The sequence below is a fragment of the Haematobia irritans genome, chromosome 4 (genome assembly GCF_050003625.1).
Source record: "Haematobia irritans isolate KBUSLIRL chromosome 4, ASM5000362v1, whole genome shotgun sequence".
Taxonomy (NCBI): Eukaryota; Metazoa; Arthropoda; class Insecta; order Diptera; family Muscidae; genus Haematobia; species Haematobia irritans.
In genome coordinates, this window is record NC_134400.1 from 104,655,678 (window position 1) to 104,673,604 (window position 17,927).

The 17,927-nt window shown below is 33.3% G+C and overlaps 1 protein-coding gene across 1 annotated transcript; it reads right to left on the minus strand.

The window, feature by feature from the left end:
* Nucleotides 1-1,527: 1,527 nt before the first annotated feature.
* On the minus strand, nucleotides 1,528-9,871 carry LOC142234304 (glycoprotein-N-acetylgalactosamine 3-beta-galactosyltransferase 1-like). Its single transcript, XM_075305404.1, has 4 exons — nucleotides 9,208-9,871; nucleotides 2,233-2,329; nucleotides 1,886-2,158; nucleotides 1,528-1,822 (listed from the first exon to the last, which is right to left on the minus strand). The coding sequence occupies exons 1-4, from the start codon at nucleotides 9,732-9,734 to the stop codon at nucleotides 1,613-1,615; spliced, it is 1,107 nt and encodes a 368-aa protein (XP_075161519.1). The 5' UTR covers nucleotides 9,735-9,871; the 3' UTR covers nucleotides 1,528-1,612.
* Nucleotides 9,872-17,927: the final 8,056 nt, after the last annotated feature.

Consider the following 17,927-nt stretch of genomic DNA (forward strand, 5'->3'; position numbering starts at 1 on the left):
TCCGATCTTGTTGAAATTTTGTACATGGTGTTGGTATATGGTCTCTAAAAACCATGCAATAATTGGTCCACATCGGTCCATAAATATATATATATATATATTCCCATATAAACCGATCCCCAGATTTGGCTTGCGGAGCCTCAAAGAGAAGCAAATTTCATCCGATCTTGCTGAAATTTTGTACATGGTGTTGGTATATGGTCTCTAATAACCATGCAAAAATTGGCCTCCGGAGCCTCTTGGAAGACCAAAATTCATCTGACTCAGTTGAAATTTGATACGTGGTGTTAATATATGGCCTCAAACAAACACCCATGCAAAAATTGGTCGAAATTGGTCCATAATTATGTATAGCCCCCATATAAACCGATCCCCAGATTTGACCTCCGGTGCCCTTTGGAGAAGCAAAATTCATCCGATCTGGTTGAAATTTGGTACGTGGTGGTAGTATATGATATTTAACAACCATGCCAAAAGTGGTCCATATCAGTCCATAATCATATATAGCCCCCATATAAACCGATCCCCGAGCCTCTTGGAGGAGCAAATTTCGCCCGAGTCAGTTAAAATTTGTTACATTGTGCTAGTATATGGTCGTTAACAACCATGCCTAACTAGGTCCATATCGGCCCTCAGATAAATCATGGACCACACAAATTGATCCATATCAAGTTCATAATTGTATATAGCCCCCATATTTAAATTCTGGCTCTCTACGTACCGTGCAAAAGTCCATATGGATTCGTAATTATTTGTAGACTTTCCTACTCATACCTTTTTTGTCTAATATATATAATATAAATCTGTTCGCATACAATCAAATGCCTGTACTGTAAATTATAGGACCTTGAGTCTTGTTGTGCAGGAACCAAACTCAATAAATACAATCATATATACACTGATAGAAAAAGTTTCGTTATATTAACGAAATGTTTCATTAAAAGTGAGCCAATGAAACAAATTCGTTAATACAATGAAATTTTTCGTTATTATAACGAATTTTCTGTTAATCAACGTAACGTTTTGTACTATTAACGATTTATTTCATTGTATTAATGAACATTTTTCGTTATATCAATGAAAATGTTTCGTTGGCTCAATTTTAATGAAATTTTCTTTGTGTGTACCACGTATGGACTAACTCACAATTTAGAAAACGATGTTAAGAAGTTTTAAGATACCACAACCCAAGTAATTCGATTGTGGATGACAGTCTTTCGTATAAGTTTCTACGCAATCCATGGTGGAGGGTACATAAGATTCGGCCTGGCCGAATTTACGGCCGTATATACTTGTTTTGTTTAATATATATCCCGTATGGACTAACTTACAATTGAGAAGACGGTGTTAAGAAGTTTTAAGATACCTTGCCATCGGCAAGTGTTACCGCAACCCAAGTAAGTCGATTGTGGATAACAGTCTTTAGTACAAGTTTCTATGCAATCCATGGTGGAGGGAACATAAGATTCGGCCTGGCCGAACTTACGGCCGTATATACTTGTTTATATTTTCTGATTAATTATGCGATTTATACTATGATTTTCGTGATTGAAGCTATATTAATTAAAAAATTAATTGCATCAATTAATTTCGCGATTGAAACAGTTCTATGTTAGATGAAGTCATCCATTGTTGTTGCAATCTTATTTTCCATTCCTTTGGATAATATATCGTCATCGTTAAATTTCAAAGGTAAATTTGACAAAACATTTTCAAAGACTCCAAATGGTCTTAGATGATATATCAAATAATCGTAGATATAAAAAGCTCTTGGATCAAAATAATGAAACGATACAGCATTAGGAGAACAACAGGAGACATTCTAAAATGAAATGGTCGAATCATATTTTGATCATAACGAAAATGTCCAATAGCTTCTACTTACCTCATTCGGCCGATGATAGATTTCAATGGGATACCATTCCATTTTAAATGTGGGTATAACATAAAAAGGTTGCATAGGTACAAATCGTTCTAGGCCTTTCTCATCTCTAGAATCCCCAGCTATAACTCCAATATTATCCAAACACTTCGATAAATCTCTGTCCTGGTCTGTCTGTATAATATCACAAATTTCGCTATTGTTGTAAGCTTCAGTCATGAATTTGATTAAAGCCGTTTTACTAAGGACTACACCTGAACCACCGACCACATAATCCTAGATGAAATATCGAAGAGGAGAAATTAGAATTTATAAAACAATGATTAATTGATTATATTGTATGTTATTACCGGTTCGATATGACGCCTAAGTTTGCATCCGAAATATATAGGGAGGTTGGGCGAATATTGATAGAGCATCATACGTAGATTTTCCATTATCACATAACTAAAAATTAATAAATATATTAAAGAATATTAATTATTAATTCGAATCCCGAATGACTTCACCAGCCGATATTGTATGGCAGAGAAAATAAACACGTTTGGAAAACGTTTATCGCAAACGTTGTTCTTTTCGTACTGTTTTGTTTAATATCTTTAAAAAAATTGAAGCTTTATATTCGACAATTACAATCGTTAATATCTTTCGTTAATATCAAGCACAGTTCCCATCTGGCTTTTTGCCTTATATAAATTAATTTTAGGGGTTCGTTGTAAAAGTAGAAAATAGTAATCTTGCGAAAATTTTGAAAACATATTTATGAATTTCCATTTCCAAAATAAAAAAATGGTACGTCGTTTCTAAGAAAAGGATCGACTAATGTGATTTGTTTTCATTATGTAAAGTTACTTTAAATCGGTTGTGTGTGCCCAACAATCTCGCCCAGCAAAAAAAAAAACCGTCACCAAAAATATACATATATATATATATATATATATATATATATATATATATATATATATATAATATATATATATATATATATATATATATATATATATATATATATATATATATATATATATATATATATATATATATATATATATATATATATATATAATATATATATATATATATATATATATATATATATATATATATATATATATATATATATATATATAAAAATAATTCTTTACTCCCAAACGAAATTTTAGACAAACAAAGTTCGTTTCTCATTTGATTTTCGCTGTAAGGAAGTGTATTTGGAAGAAAAGTATATACTTTTTGTGATAAACGTTTATTCTTTGCCAGGATGTAAAACCAATTTCATAAGGACAATCTCAAAAAAAAAAAACGCTGTTTTCTTGCTAATTGCATTTTCCCTCACATCTTTCTCACATCCACGAGGTTTTTTAGTTCTTAACACCTTTTCCTGTAATACCAACAATGTAGAAGAAATTATACGATTTTATAAAGTGTTAAAATTTGTTTACCTTTCGCCTGGACGGAGAATCGAACCGCGGACCATGCACTTTGTAAGCCAACACACTAACCACTGAGCTATGTACCTGTTATGGTCATCAATAGATAATTGTCCATATAAGTTATATTTATATAGCATAGCTTGCGGCGCCCACGAACCGAATAAACAAAGTTTATTTAGAAGAAACAAACATTTAGTTTGGCGCCGTGGAGCAGTGGTTGCTACGTCCGACTTGCATGCCAAGGGTCGTGGGTTCGATCCCTGCTTCGACCAAAGTTTTTTTTTTCTTTATACATATATTCCAGATATGTTCGGAAGATTCCGAAAAAATGTTCAACATTACATTGTAGTATATTAAATTTTGAACTGTAAAATGTGTCTTATTAAAGACCTAAAGTCAGAAAAGAACAATGTTTGATATAAACGAAATGGACTGTGGTGTTGTTTCAGAAATAATTTTTTTTTATTGAAAAAATAAAAATTTTGTAACAAACAAGTTTTTTTGGTAATAAAAGTTTAAAATTTTCGAAGCAATTCCAAAAACTCTAACAAAAGAAAAACGTTTTCGGTACACGTTTTCCAAACGTTTTTTTTTTCTTTGCGTGTAGTGAAAATATTCTTTTGGAATTCGGAAGTGGTGCACAATTGGCGCAGAAGCGATGAATTTAACATGGGTTTTGTCATAGCACTGATGTCCACTATTTCACTCAATTTCACTTCTTAAGGTGTGGTTTGTTTTGGATGTAAATTAAAAAATTTGTGATTTTTTTTTGCCAAATAAATAACTTTTATAATTTTTTATGATTTTTAATGCATACTAACTTGTGTGAAATGTTTGATTTTTGATATTTTCAAAAGTTCGAAAAAACTTGTACCATATTATTAAATCTTAATCTGTTTCTAACCTACTTGAAACCACAAAAAGTTAAAATTATCCATAAAAAGTATGAAAAAGCGAATTATGAAAAAAAAATTAATTATAAGAATTTTCTGTGCACACAAAAAATTTGTTTTTGATTCAATAACGCAAATAATTGATCCAATTAATTTTTTAATTGAAATATCTTCAATCACGAAAATGATAGTATCAATCACAGTTTTAATTGGGCTTAAAAAAATATTTGATTTGATTTGAAAATTTCAATTAATTTTTTAATTGATTCAATTAAAAATTTAATTGATGTTGATTACAAAACTCAGTTAATTTTTATACCCACCACCATAGGATGGGGGGTATATTAACTTTGTCATTCCGTTTGTAACACATCGAAATATTGCTCTAAGACCCCATAAAGTATATATATTCTGGGTCGTGGTGAAATTCTGAGTCGATCTGAGCATGTCCGTCCGTCCGTCCGTCTGTTGAAATCACGCTAACTTCCGAACGAAAGAAGCTATCGACTTGAAACTTGGCACAAGTAGTTGTTATTGATGTAGGTCGGATGGTATTGCAAATGGGCCACATCGGTCCACTTTTACGTATAGCCCCCATATAAACGGACCCCAAAATTTGGCTTGCGAGGCCTCTAAGAGAAGCAAATTTCATCCGATCCGGCTGAAATTTGGTACATGGTGTAAGTATATGGTCTCTAACAACCATCCAAAAATTGGTCCACATCGGTCCATAATTATATATAGCCCCCATATAAACCGATACCCCGATTTGGCTTGCGAGGCCCCTAAGAGAAGCAAATTTCATCCGATCCGGCTGAAATTTGGTACATGGTGTAAGTATATGGTCTCTAACAACCATGCAAAAATTGGTCCACATCGGTCCAAAATTATATATAGCCCCCATATAAACCGATCCCCCGATTTGGCTTGCGAGGCCCCTAAGAGAAGCAAATTTCATCCGATCCGGCTGAAATTTGGTACATGGTGTCAGTATATGGTCTCTAACAACCATGCAAAAATTGGTCCACATCGGTCCATAATTATATATAGCCCCCATATAAACCGATCCCCCGATTTGGCTTGCGAGACCTCTAAGAGAAGAAAATTTCATCCGATCCGGCTGAAATTTGGTACATGGTGTTAGTATATGGTCCCTAACAACCATGCAAAAATTGGTTCACATCGGTCCATAATTATATATAGCCCCCATATAAACCGATCCCCCGATTTGGCTTGCGAGGCCTCTAAGAGAAGCAAATTTCATCCGATATGGCTGAAATTTGGTACGTGATGTTAGTATATGGTCTCTAACAACCATGCAAAAATTGGTCCACATCGGCTCATAATTATATATAGCCCCCATATAAACCGATCACCAGATTTGACCTCCGGAACCTCTTGGAAGACCAAAATTCATCTGATTCAGTTGAAATTTGGTACGTGGTGTTAAGATATGGCCTCAAACTCCCATGCAAAAATTGGTCGATATCGGTCCATAATTATATATAGGCCCCATATAAACCGATCCCCAGATTTGACCTCCAGAGCCCCTTGGAAGAGCAAAATACTTCCCATTCGGTTGAAATTTGGTACGTGATGTTAGTATATGGTATCCAACAACCATGCAGGAATAAGAAGTTTTAAGCTACCACAACCCAAGTAATTCGATTGTGGATGACAGTCTTTCGTAGAAGTTTCTACGCAATCCATGGTGGTGGGTACATAAGATTCGGCCTGGCCGAACTTGCGGCCGTATATACTTGTTTTTATTAAAAATTTTAATGTTTTGCAATTCATTTCTGAATTGACTTAGTTTTTTTTAGCTTGGTTAACAATTGATCGTTTGAAATAAATTTTTAATAAAAAAGTTTGATTTAAAATTTGTATATTAATTTTTTTTTTTAATTCCAATCATTGACTTAATTAACTTAATTTTACTATCTTGATTAAAAAGTTGTATCAATTAATTTATTAATTGAAAAAATTTCATCTTTAATAAACTTTTTAATTGCATATATTTTGGTGACATTTTTTCTGTGTGTAGTTAAAATAAAAAGCATCTTTGAGAGGGCATTTTTGGAAGTATTTTAAAGTTGTACCTTTAGAAGAACATTTAAATTGTTTTTCTGCGCGTCTATAAATAGAATTGTGTGACTGTAGGCGTTGAAGGCTATAGTGATATTGGCTATAGTGATATTGGAAGTTGTTCCACGCACATTTCTTTTTAAAAGTATCCCCGGATCATCCATCAATTTCTCTCCACTTCCGATGAATTTCTTTTCAACCAGTCTTAGAAAATACGCTCTTTGGCGGTTTAATTTGATTAAATTTGACATGTAACATATAGTTAGAATAATAATTCTGCTATCTAAGCGAAATTTCACGTAAATGGGAGTATAACTTTGGCCCCCCTGGTCATATGAGAGCCATATCTAAATCTGAACCGATTTTAACCAAATTTGGCACAATTACCAATACTACTAAACTTACTCCTTGTGCGAAATTTGAAGCAAATCAAGGCAAAATCCTGGATTTTGAGGCCATATAAGTTCAAATCGGGCGAAAGATATATAAGGGAGCTATATCTAAATCTGAATCGATTTTGACCATATTTAGCACATACAATAGTACCGTTAAAAGTACCGCTTGTGCAAAATTTGAAGTAAGTTAGGGCAAAACTCTGGCTTTTGGGATCATATAAGTCGAAATCGGTCGAAAGATATATATCTGAGCTATATCTAAATCTGAACCGATTTTAACAAAATTTGACACACTTAACGATACTATTAAACGTACCCCTTGTGGCAAAACTCTGTCTTTTGTGGCCATATAAGTTCAAATCGGACGAAAGATATATATGGGAGCTATATCTAAATTTGAACCGATTTCAATCAAATTTACTAAGCATTGGTAGAATGTCAATTCTACCCTCTGTGCAAAATTTCACGAAGATCGGTAGTAAACTTTGGTCTCTGTGGTCATATGACTCTAAATCGGACGAAAGATATATATGGGAGCTATATCTAAATTTGAACCGATTTGGCTGATATTTTTTTTCAAGATTTTCGAGACTCATAAAATATTTGGATGTACGGTATTTCAAGAAAATCGGTTGATAAACACGCTAACTATGACGAAATCGGGGATAAATATATTTGGCAGCTATATCTAAATCTGAACCGATTTTTTCCAAAACCAATAGCGATTGTCTCTGTCCCAAGAAACGGCTCTATGCCAAATTTGAGGACGATCGGACTTAAATTGCGAGCTGTACTTTGTGCACAAAATTACATATACAGACAGACGGACAGACAGACAGACAGACAGACAGACAGACAGACAGGCAGACAGACAGACAGACGGACATCGCTAAATCGACCCAGAATTTAATTCTAAGCCGATCGGTATACTAAAAGATGGGTCTATGACCAATAATTGGCGTTACATACAAATGCACAAACTTATTATACCCTGTACCACAGTAGTGGTGAAGGGTATAAATAGTATTTCCGTCCTATGACAAGCCATGTAAAATTCATTGCAGATGATCGTAGTTTGCACTATTTCAGGATCACAAAATGGCTACAAAGTTTCATTCCGATTTACTTGAAATATTGCACTGAGGTTAGAATTAACATTTTATAAAGGTGTGTCAAATTTGGATGAAATCGGTTAAAATTTAGATATTTCTCCCACATATATGTACCCTACCAGCAAAAAAGAGATCCCAAAAAAGTAATTTCGATCCCCAACTTGTGATCCAGAAATTTTGATAATCTCCAATTAAGTTTACATGGGCTTGTCATAGGACGGAAGTACTTCGTTTTCGGATGTTTTGCATTATTTTAAAAGTTGAACCTTCGAAGCCACCGTGGTGCAATGGTTAGCATGCCCGCCTTTTATACACAAGGTCGTGGGTTCGATTCCTGCTTCGACCGAACACCAAAAAGTTTTTCAGCGGTGGATTATCCCACCTCAGTAAGCTGGTGACATTTCTGAGGGTTTCAAAGCTTCTCTAAGTGGTTTCACTGCAATGTGGAACGCCGTTCGGACTCGGCCATAAAAAGGAGGTCCCTTGTCATTGAGCTTAACATGGAATCGGGAAGCACTCAGTGATAAGAGAGAAGTTCACCAATGTGGTATCACAATGGACTGAATAGTCTAAGTGAGCCTGATACATCGGGCTGCCACCTAACCTAACCTTCGAAGTTTATTTGAATGAAGAAATTGAAAAAAAAAACTTAAAAACAAAATATTTTTCACCAATTTCTTTTTTTATTTTGTATCAATATTTTATATTACACTTTTATTTTCTTACTATTTAATTTTTATAATTTAAAAACCGGGCATTTAGCCTGCGTCTGCTGGCATCATAACAGACTGACTTATCACACTCCACAAACGTCATTGAACAAAACGCATCAAAACATCCATTCAAATGTTAGTGATATTATTGTATTATGACATCAAGGCATAACATTCGAACTACTTCTCGAGATGTTCTTTATTATTATCAACAAAAAATTAATGAACGCAGGTTCATATCTCACCAGCGGTGAATTTTTTATCAAATAGTTTTTCGAAAGATTTTTTTTTGTATTTTATCGTTTTTATTTTTGTATAAAAAAATTTCCATTAATAGTCAACAAAAAATTGCTAACCTTCTCAAAATAATCGATGAAGGATACCGGAATATGCTTTTCAAGAAATGTCTGTTGAACAACTTCCAATTTGTTTTGCTGGGGATTATCTTTTGTTTTCCATTTTTTCTTTGTATAAATTTTTCTGAACATTCTTAAAAATGTAACTGTTATATTTGACAATATAGCTATCCTTAAGAAACTGTTCCAAAAGTATCTTAATTTTTTCGTTTTGTGAAAAATAAATTCTTGCGATTCCGAGTAATGGAACATGGGCGAAACTCCCTCCCGTACATACTTTTAATGCAAAATTTCACTTGGATAGAAAGAATAATTTCTTTGCATGTTATCGAACTTACGTATCATCTTCGGCCTTAAGAAACCAATCGGCATCATCCAAATAATGATCATAAATATACTTCAACGTCAATCTAGTTTTGGTCCACAAATGATCACCACCTTCTTTAACCGGTATCTGGACAGTTGGCAAGCGATCATCTTCTTCAGTACTTATGAATAGCAATTTATTGCAGCGACGTCCCCATGTATGACGTATGTGTATGGCCTTGTTCATATGGTTCGTAGGATGGGTGGTAATCCAGCAAAGAACTCGGGTATTATTGTATAAATACTCCGCCGTAGAGTTGGATGCTGCGGAGTGATGGTGTCTACTACCTGTCAAGTTTAGTGATAAGTGCTTTCCAAAGTTAATCGATTTATGTTCAATGGGTACATCATCAAACCATAAAATGGTAAATTGTATTCCCATAATTAGACCTACTACCAGCCACAATAACTTCTTCAATAAAGATCTCAAAGATTCTGATTTGATTAACGACCATGACGATGATGATGATGAATGCATCAGTGGTGCTGGTTTAGTCATTCTTTGTATTAATCACTTGTATAATTACTTGGGATATGCAAATAGCGCCTAATTAAAATATTCAAAACTTGTCGCCGCATCCGTAAGATATTTAATGCTGCTAGTGGAACTTCTCAATAACGACTGACAAACGACTTAGCCTAAAAGAAATGCCAAGGTATAAGAATTATTTTGGAAAGTATGAAAAAAGTTGATGGTATTTAATTGAGATGTTTAGCAGTAATTTGATTTTTGAATTGTTTTTATATATAACTATAATAACATTGTCAATCCGTTGGTAACATATCGTAATAATGGTCTCTTATGGTCCCCATAAAGTATGTATATATTCTGGGTCGTAGTGAATTTCTAAGTCGATCTAGCGAAATTATGCAAATTATTTTTATAGAAAATTTGTCAAACTATTATTTCTATAGAAAATTTTGTCCAGATTTTATTTCTAAAGAAAATTATGTCAAAATTTTATTTCTATTTTTGTATATAAATTTTGTCAAAATTTCGTTTCTATAGAAAATTTTGTCACAATTTTATTTCTATAGAACATTTTGTCAAAATTTTAGTTCTATAGAAAATTTTGTCAAAATTTTATTTCTATAGAAAATTTTGTCATAAATTTTTTCCATAGAAAATTTTGTCAAAAGTCATTTTTTTCTATAGGAAATTTTGTCAAAATTTTATTTTTATAGAAAATTTTGTCAAAACTTTATTTCTATAGAAAATTTTGTCAAAATTTTATTTCTATAGAAAATTTTGTCAAAATTTTATTTCTATAGAAAATTTTGTCATACATTTTTTTCCATAGAAAATTTTGTCAAAAGTTATTTTTTTCTATAGGAAATTTTGTCAAAATTTTATTTCTATAAAACATTTTGCCAAAAGTTTTAGTTCTATAGAAATTTTTTTCAAAATTTTATTTTTATAGAAAATTTTTTCAACATTTTATTTCTATAGAAAATTTTGTCAAAATTTTATTTCTATAGAAAATTTTGTCAAAATTTTATTTCTATAAAACAATTTGTCAAAAGTTTTAGTTCTATCGAAAATTTGTCAACATTTTATTTCTATAGAAAATTTTGTCAAAATTTTATTTCTATAAAACATTTTGTCAAAAGTTTTAGTTCTATCGAAAATTTTGTCAAAATGTTATTTTTGTAGAAAATTTGTCAAAATTTTATTTCTATAGAAAATTTTATCAAAATTTTATTTCTATAAAAAAACTTGGCACCATAAGCTATTATTAATTTCGGTCAGATGGTACTGCAAATAGGGTTGCCACTCGAGCTAAAACTAATCTACCAAAATTTGGAGAAAATTGTAAAAAAAAATTATGCAAAAAATTTATTTTTATAGAAAATTTGTCAAAATATTATTTCTATAGAAAATTCTGTCAACATTTTATTTCTATAGCAAATTTTGTCCAGATTTTATTTCTAAAGAAAACTATGTCAGACTTTCATTTCTATGGAAAATTTTGTCAAAATGTTATTTCTATATAAAATTTTGTCAAAATTTTTAGTTCTATAGAAATTTATTTGTCAACATTATATTTTTATACCCTCTACCATAGGATGGGGGTATATTATCTTTGTCATTCCGTTTGTAACACATCGAAATATTGCTCTAAGACCCCATAAAGTATATATATTCTGGGTCGTGGTGAAATTCTGAGTCGATCTGAGCATGTCCGTCTGTAGAAATCACGCTAACATCCGAACGAAACAAGCTATCGACTTGAAACTTGGCACAAGTAGTTGTTGGTGATGTAGGTCAGATGGTATTGCAAATGGGCCATATCGGTCCACTTTTACGTATAGCCCCATATGAACGGACCCCTAAATTCGGCTTGCGATTGTTCTAAGAGAAGTAAATTTCATCCGATCCGGCTGAAATTTGGTACATGGTGTTAGTATATGGTCTCTAACAACCATGCAAAAATTGGTCCACATCGACCCATAATTATATATAGCCCCCATATAAGCCGATCCCCAGATTTAACCTCCGGAGCCTCTTATTGGAGCAAAATTCATCCGATCCGGTTGAAATTTGGTACGTGGTGTTAGTATAAGGTTCCTAATAACCATGCCAAAATTGGTCCATATCGGTCTATAATTATATATAGCCCCCATATAAATCGATCCCCAGATTTGTCCTCCGGAGCCTCGTGGAGGAGCAAAATTCATACGATCCCGTTGAAATTGGGAACATGGTGTTAGAATGTGGTCTCTAACAAACACGCAAGAATTGGTCCATATCGGTCCTTAATTATATATAGCCCGCATATATACCGTTCCCCAGATTTGATCTCTTCCTCTTGGAGGAGCAAAATTCATCCGATCCGGTTGAAATTTGCAACGTGGTGTTAGTATAAGTCCCCTAATAACCATGCCAAAATTGGTCCATATCGGTCTATAGTTATATATAGCCGGTCCCCAATCACACAAAAATTGGTCCATACCGGTTCATAATCATGGTTGCCACTCGAGCCAAAAATAATCCACCAAAATTTTATTTTTATAGAAAACATTGTCCAAATGTTATTTCGATAGAAAATTTTGTCAAAATTTAATTTCTATAGAAAATTTTGTCAAAATTTTATTGCTATAGAACAAAATTTTATTTCTACCGAAAATTTTGTCAAAATTTTATTTCTACAGAAAATTTTGTCAAAATTTTATTTCTACAGAAAATTTTTTCCAAATTTTATTTTTATAGAAAATTTTGTCGAAATTTTACTTCTATAGAAAATGTTGTCAAAATTTTATTTCTATAGAAACTTTAAACTTAATTATATACGTATTTAATCGGCCTTTTTTAGTTTAATATATACCACGTATGGACTAAATATGTGGTATATATTACGGTGTTAGGAAGTTTTAAGATACCTTGTCATCGGCTTCAGTAGAAGTTTCTACGCAATCCATGGTGGAGGGTACATAAGCTTCGGCCTGGCCGAACTTACGGCCGTATATACTTGTTTTTTCATTCGTTTTGTTTTGTTATTGTTGGTTTTGTTCTTTAATCATTGTTGTCGTTTTCTTGATTTCAGTCTAAAACCATGCATTGACTAAACTACAAGTGTAGCTTAACCAACGGAGGAAAAGAATGTTTGTCAAATTTATTTGAGCAGAGCCCTATAGACTGCAAGATGGTTGGATGGACGCACGTTTCGGAATTACCACATTCCTCATCAGCATCCTCTACTTGCAGCAAAACTATCAACCAATTATCAGAATAAATTCAGGCAGTTCGCTAAACCCAAAGTGAACCACACTTGAACCTTCTGAAAAAAGCTTTATGATAGTCGGCTTATGCCGAAATAAATTCATACAAACATCCACAATAGGATGAGGGTATATTAACTTTGTCATTCCGTTTGTAACACATCGAAATATTGCTCTAAGAATCCATAAAGTATATATATTCTGGGTCGTGGTGAAATTCTGAGTCGATCTGAGCATGTTCGTCCGTTTGTCTATTGAAATCATGCTAACTTTCGAACGAAGCAAGCTATCGACTTGAAACTTGGCACAAGTAGTTGTTATTGATGTAGGTCGGATGGTATTGCAAATGGGCCATATTGGTCCACTTTTACGTATAGCCCCTATATAAACGGACCCCCAAATTTGGCTTGCGATTGCTCTAAGAGAAGCAAATTTCATCCGATCCGGCTGAAATTTGGTACATGGTGTTAGTATATGATCTCTAACAACCATGCAAAAAATGGTCCACATCGGTCAATAATTATATATAGCCCCCATATAGACCGATCCCTACATTTGGCTTGCGGAGCGTCTAAGAGAAGCAAATTTCATCCGATCTGGGTGAAATTTGGTACGTGGTGGTAGTATATGACATTTAGCAACCATGCCAAAAGTGGTCCACATCAGTCCATAATCATATATAGCCCACATATAAACTGATCCCGAGATTTGGTTTTGGAGCCTCTTGGAGGAGCAAATTTCATCCGAGTCAGTTGATATTTGGTATATTGTGCTAGTATATGGCCGTTAATAACCATGCCTAACTATGTCCATATCGGTCTATAGTTATATATAGCCCTCAGATAAATCGATCTCCAATCGCACAAAAATTGGTCCATATCAAGTTCATATCAAGCACATATAAGCGACCCCATGTTTCAATTCTGGCTCTCTACGTACCGTACAAAAGTCCATATCGATTCGTAATTATTTGTAGACTTACCTATTCATATCCTTTTTGTCTAATATATACCACGTATGGACTAACAACAATTTAGAAAACGATGTTATGAAGTTTTAAGACACCACAACCCAATTAATTCGATTGTGGATGACAGTCTTTCGTAGAAATTTCTACGCAATCCATGGTGGAGGGTACATAAGATTCGGCCTGGCCGAACTTACGGCCTATATACTTGTTTATTGTTAGTTTTTACCGTAATCATATTTGTTGTTTTGATCTCAGCTTTAAAACTATTGTGTTGAAAAAATTTCATTCCTATAGAAAAATGTTTTAACATTTTATTTCTACAGAAAATTATGTCAAAATTTCATTTCTATAGAAAATTTTGTCAAAATATTATTTCTATAGAAAATTTTGGCAAAATTTTATTTCTATAAAAAATTTTGTCAAAATTTTTAGTTCTATAGAAAATGTTGACAAAATTTTATTTCTATAGAAAATTTTGTCAGTATTTTATTTCTATAGAAAATTGTGTCAACATTTTATTTGTATAGAAAATTTTGTCAAAATTTTATTTCTATAGAAAATTTTGTCAACATTTTATTTCTATAGAAAATTTTGCCAAAATTTCATTTCTATAGAAAATTTTGTCAAAATTTTACTTTTATAGAACATTTTGTCAAAATTTCATATTTGTTGTTTTGATCTCAGCTTTAAAATAGGCGTGTGCACGTGAGTAATATTGTGCTCACGCTAACACACACTCTCGACGGAGAAATCTTATTCACGCACACTCACGCACGATATTTTTTGGTAGGACTCACGGTCACGCACGCTCACGAAAAGAAAATTTATACTCACGGACACTCACGCACGAAAATCTTTTAAATATCATGACTCACGAAATATATCGTGACTCACGAAAAATGTCGTGACCCACGAATAATTTTATGAGTGATTTACCTGTAGAACCTGACATGAGTATGGTTAAAATCGAGTGCGTTATAAAACTCTTACCACCTAGGATGTTACTAAAATTATAAATGAAGTCAACTCGTAAGCATTTTATGTTGGTAAGCGGGATTATTTTCGTGAGCGTGTTTTTCCGAAATTCGTTACTCACGCACACTCACGAAGATATTATTTTCGTGACTCACGCTCACGCACGACATTTGGTTGTTTAATCACGCTTACGAACACTCACGCCGTTGCCGTCAGCGTGACTAACGACTCACACGGGAGTCACGAAAATTTTCGTGAGCCACGACAATTTCGTGTCACGTGCACACCTCTACTTTAAAACCATTGTGTTGACTAAACTACAAGAGTAGCTTAACCAACAGAGGAAAATAATGTTTGTCAAATGTATTTGGGCAAAGCCCTATAGACTGCAAGATGGTTGGATGGACGAACGTTTCGGAAGTACCACATTCCTCATCAACATCCTCTACTTGCAGCAAGACTATCAACCAATTATCAGAATAAATTCAGGCAGTTCGCTAAACCCAAAGTGAACCACACTTGAACCTTCCGAAAAAAGGTTTATGATAGCCGGCTTATGGTCATATTTGCTAAAATCGGAAGAACATATATATGAGGGCTTTGTCTAATTCTGAGCCGATTTTGATAAAATTAGGCAAACTTTGGTAAAATTTGAATTGAACTCTTAGTGCAAAACTTCAAAATCTTCGAAATAAGACTTTGACTTCCGTGGTAATATGAATCTAAATCGGGCGAGAGATATATGGGAGTTATATCTAATTCTGAACCTGTGCAAAACTGTGCAAGTAAATCAGAGTGAAATTTTGACGTCTGGGGCCATATAAGTGCGTATATCGGACGAAAGATATATATGGCAGCTATAATTAAATCTGAACCAATTTCATCTAAATTTGGCATGCATAGTAAAAATGTTATTTATATTCCTTGTGCACAATTTTAAGTAAATCGGTGGGAAATTTTGATCTACGGTACTCATATGATTGTAAATCGGACGTCAGATATATATGGGAGCTATATATAAATCTGAACCGATTTCAACCAAATTCAGTACAACTCGCATAAGCTGCGAGTTGTACTTTGTACACAATGATACATGAACAGACGGACATCGCGAAATCGACTCAGAAATTAATTCTAAGACGATCGGTATACAAAAAGATGCACGCTCACAAAAAATCGCTTCTGTAACATATACTCCCAAACATATTTTGCTTCAAGCATATACATTTTTGGGTATTGCCCAAACATTTATATGTTTGATCTCTTCCAATATATAATATGTTTGAAAGCATATTGGTCTAAACAATATATGTTTGGGTAGTCTAAGTTCCAAACATTTTGTATTTTTGCATCCAAATTCAATAATGTTGTCTTCCAAAAAACAATATGTTATTATGTGAACATATAATATGTTTGGAAGCATTTTGCACCCAAAAATATTATATGCTTAAAAAAAATTCTCCCAAACAATATTGTGCTCAAAATTTTATTTATTTATTTATATATTTACAATCATAATGAATTATAAAAATAAACAGGTAATATAGGTGCTAACAACATAGGTTTTCGACCTGAATGCTCAAAATTTTGTTTCTGCCCAATTGTATATTCCCCCATATCTTTCTCGCTTCCACGAGATTTTTTAGTTCTTAGCACCTTTTTCTGTAATACAAACATTGTAGAAGAAATTATCCAATTGTATGATTTTTTTTTTATTTTAATTTTACCTTTTGCCGGACGGTGATTCGAACAGCGGACCACACAGTTTGTAAGGATCAAAGAAGTGGCTGATCAATTGCCCAAGGGAAAATAAAATGTTAATTTTGTAATAACAAGCAACAACCACCAACTTAATTCAATATCGCTCCCTGTTAAATAGCGCTCCAATCTACTAAACACATATATGTTTATAGGCTATTTCTAAATTAATATATGTTTGCATCCAAGCATATTATATTTACAAACATTTTATGTCCCAAACATAATATGTTCTAACATATTAACATATATGTCCCAAACATGTTATGCTAGTTTATGAACATTATATGCTGGCACTCAAAAATATTGTGTTTCAAAATTTGTGTTCCAAACATATAATGTTTATAGCCAAACATATGAAAAACAGTCTTTTTCATCCGTGTGGGTCTAAGACCGGTCCTTCTTAGCATTAAATACAAACATTAGCGTAGCTAGAAAATTTTCCTAGGGGGGGCTATAGCCCCCCTAGCTAAAACTTTATAGACTGAACATATAGGTTCAACTAATGTTTTATTTCATAAAATTGAATAAAAAATAGACATCAAAATAACTCGAGAATCAATTTATAATAAACCAACTAAAAGTACCCTATGGGAAATTGGTGCAAATTGCCACTGACGGACCTATCTCAGAACTGGTACCTGTGCTCCAGTTAGTTGCAATTTTCACATTTAGTGAAATAAAATTATCAGAATAACCTTTTGTTGGACATATTTCAAAAAAAATTTTTTTTCATTTCGGGTTCAATTAGGAGCCCAAATTGAAAGAGATTTCTAAGAGTTTGTCCGAGACTGGTTCCTGAGGACCTGTTTATGGGTTGCTCCTGCTAAATTGTCCCAGGACGTGTCCTTTGGGGTGAGTCCAAGACGCGTCCTAAAATGTAAGTTTACTCCGTCAATGACAAATCCATGTTAAGGTGGACGGTCCCTTCCATACGTTTTGATCAGAACTGGGACTGGTCCATACACTTGTTTAATTTTTATAAAAATGTATAATCGTAAATAGGTTTTCAAATCCTGGGGGGGGATAAAATTTTTCTGGGGGGGTCTAAGCCCCCTTCCCAGAGGCCTTCCTACGCTTATGAATACAAATGCACAAACTACTGTGGTACATGGTATAATAACCTGTACCACAGTAGTGGTGAAGGGTATAAAAAGTAAACAGATAGGAAGAATGAACTACCTCGTGCGAAAATTGAACTCAATTATACTATATTTTGAGATTTTCACAAAGCGTTGCTAAAACCAAGAAAATTTAATACCCCGTTGT

Excerpts from the sequence above, each read along its gene's own strand:
- LOC142234304 (XM_075305404.1), bottom strand. The coding sequence starts at position 9,734 with ATGACTAAACCAGCACCACTGATGCATTCATCATCATCATCGTCATGG. Across the intron at positions 2,330-9,207 it reads CTTAAGGCCGAAGATGATAC|TTATGTGATAATGGAAAATC; the intron begins GTAAGTTCGATA and ends ATTAATTTTTAG. Across the intron at positions 2,159-2,232 it reads TTAGGCGTCATATCGAACCG|GATTATGTGGTCGGTGGTTC; the intron begins GTAATAACATAC and ends TATTTCATCTAG.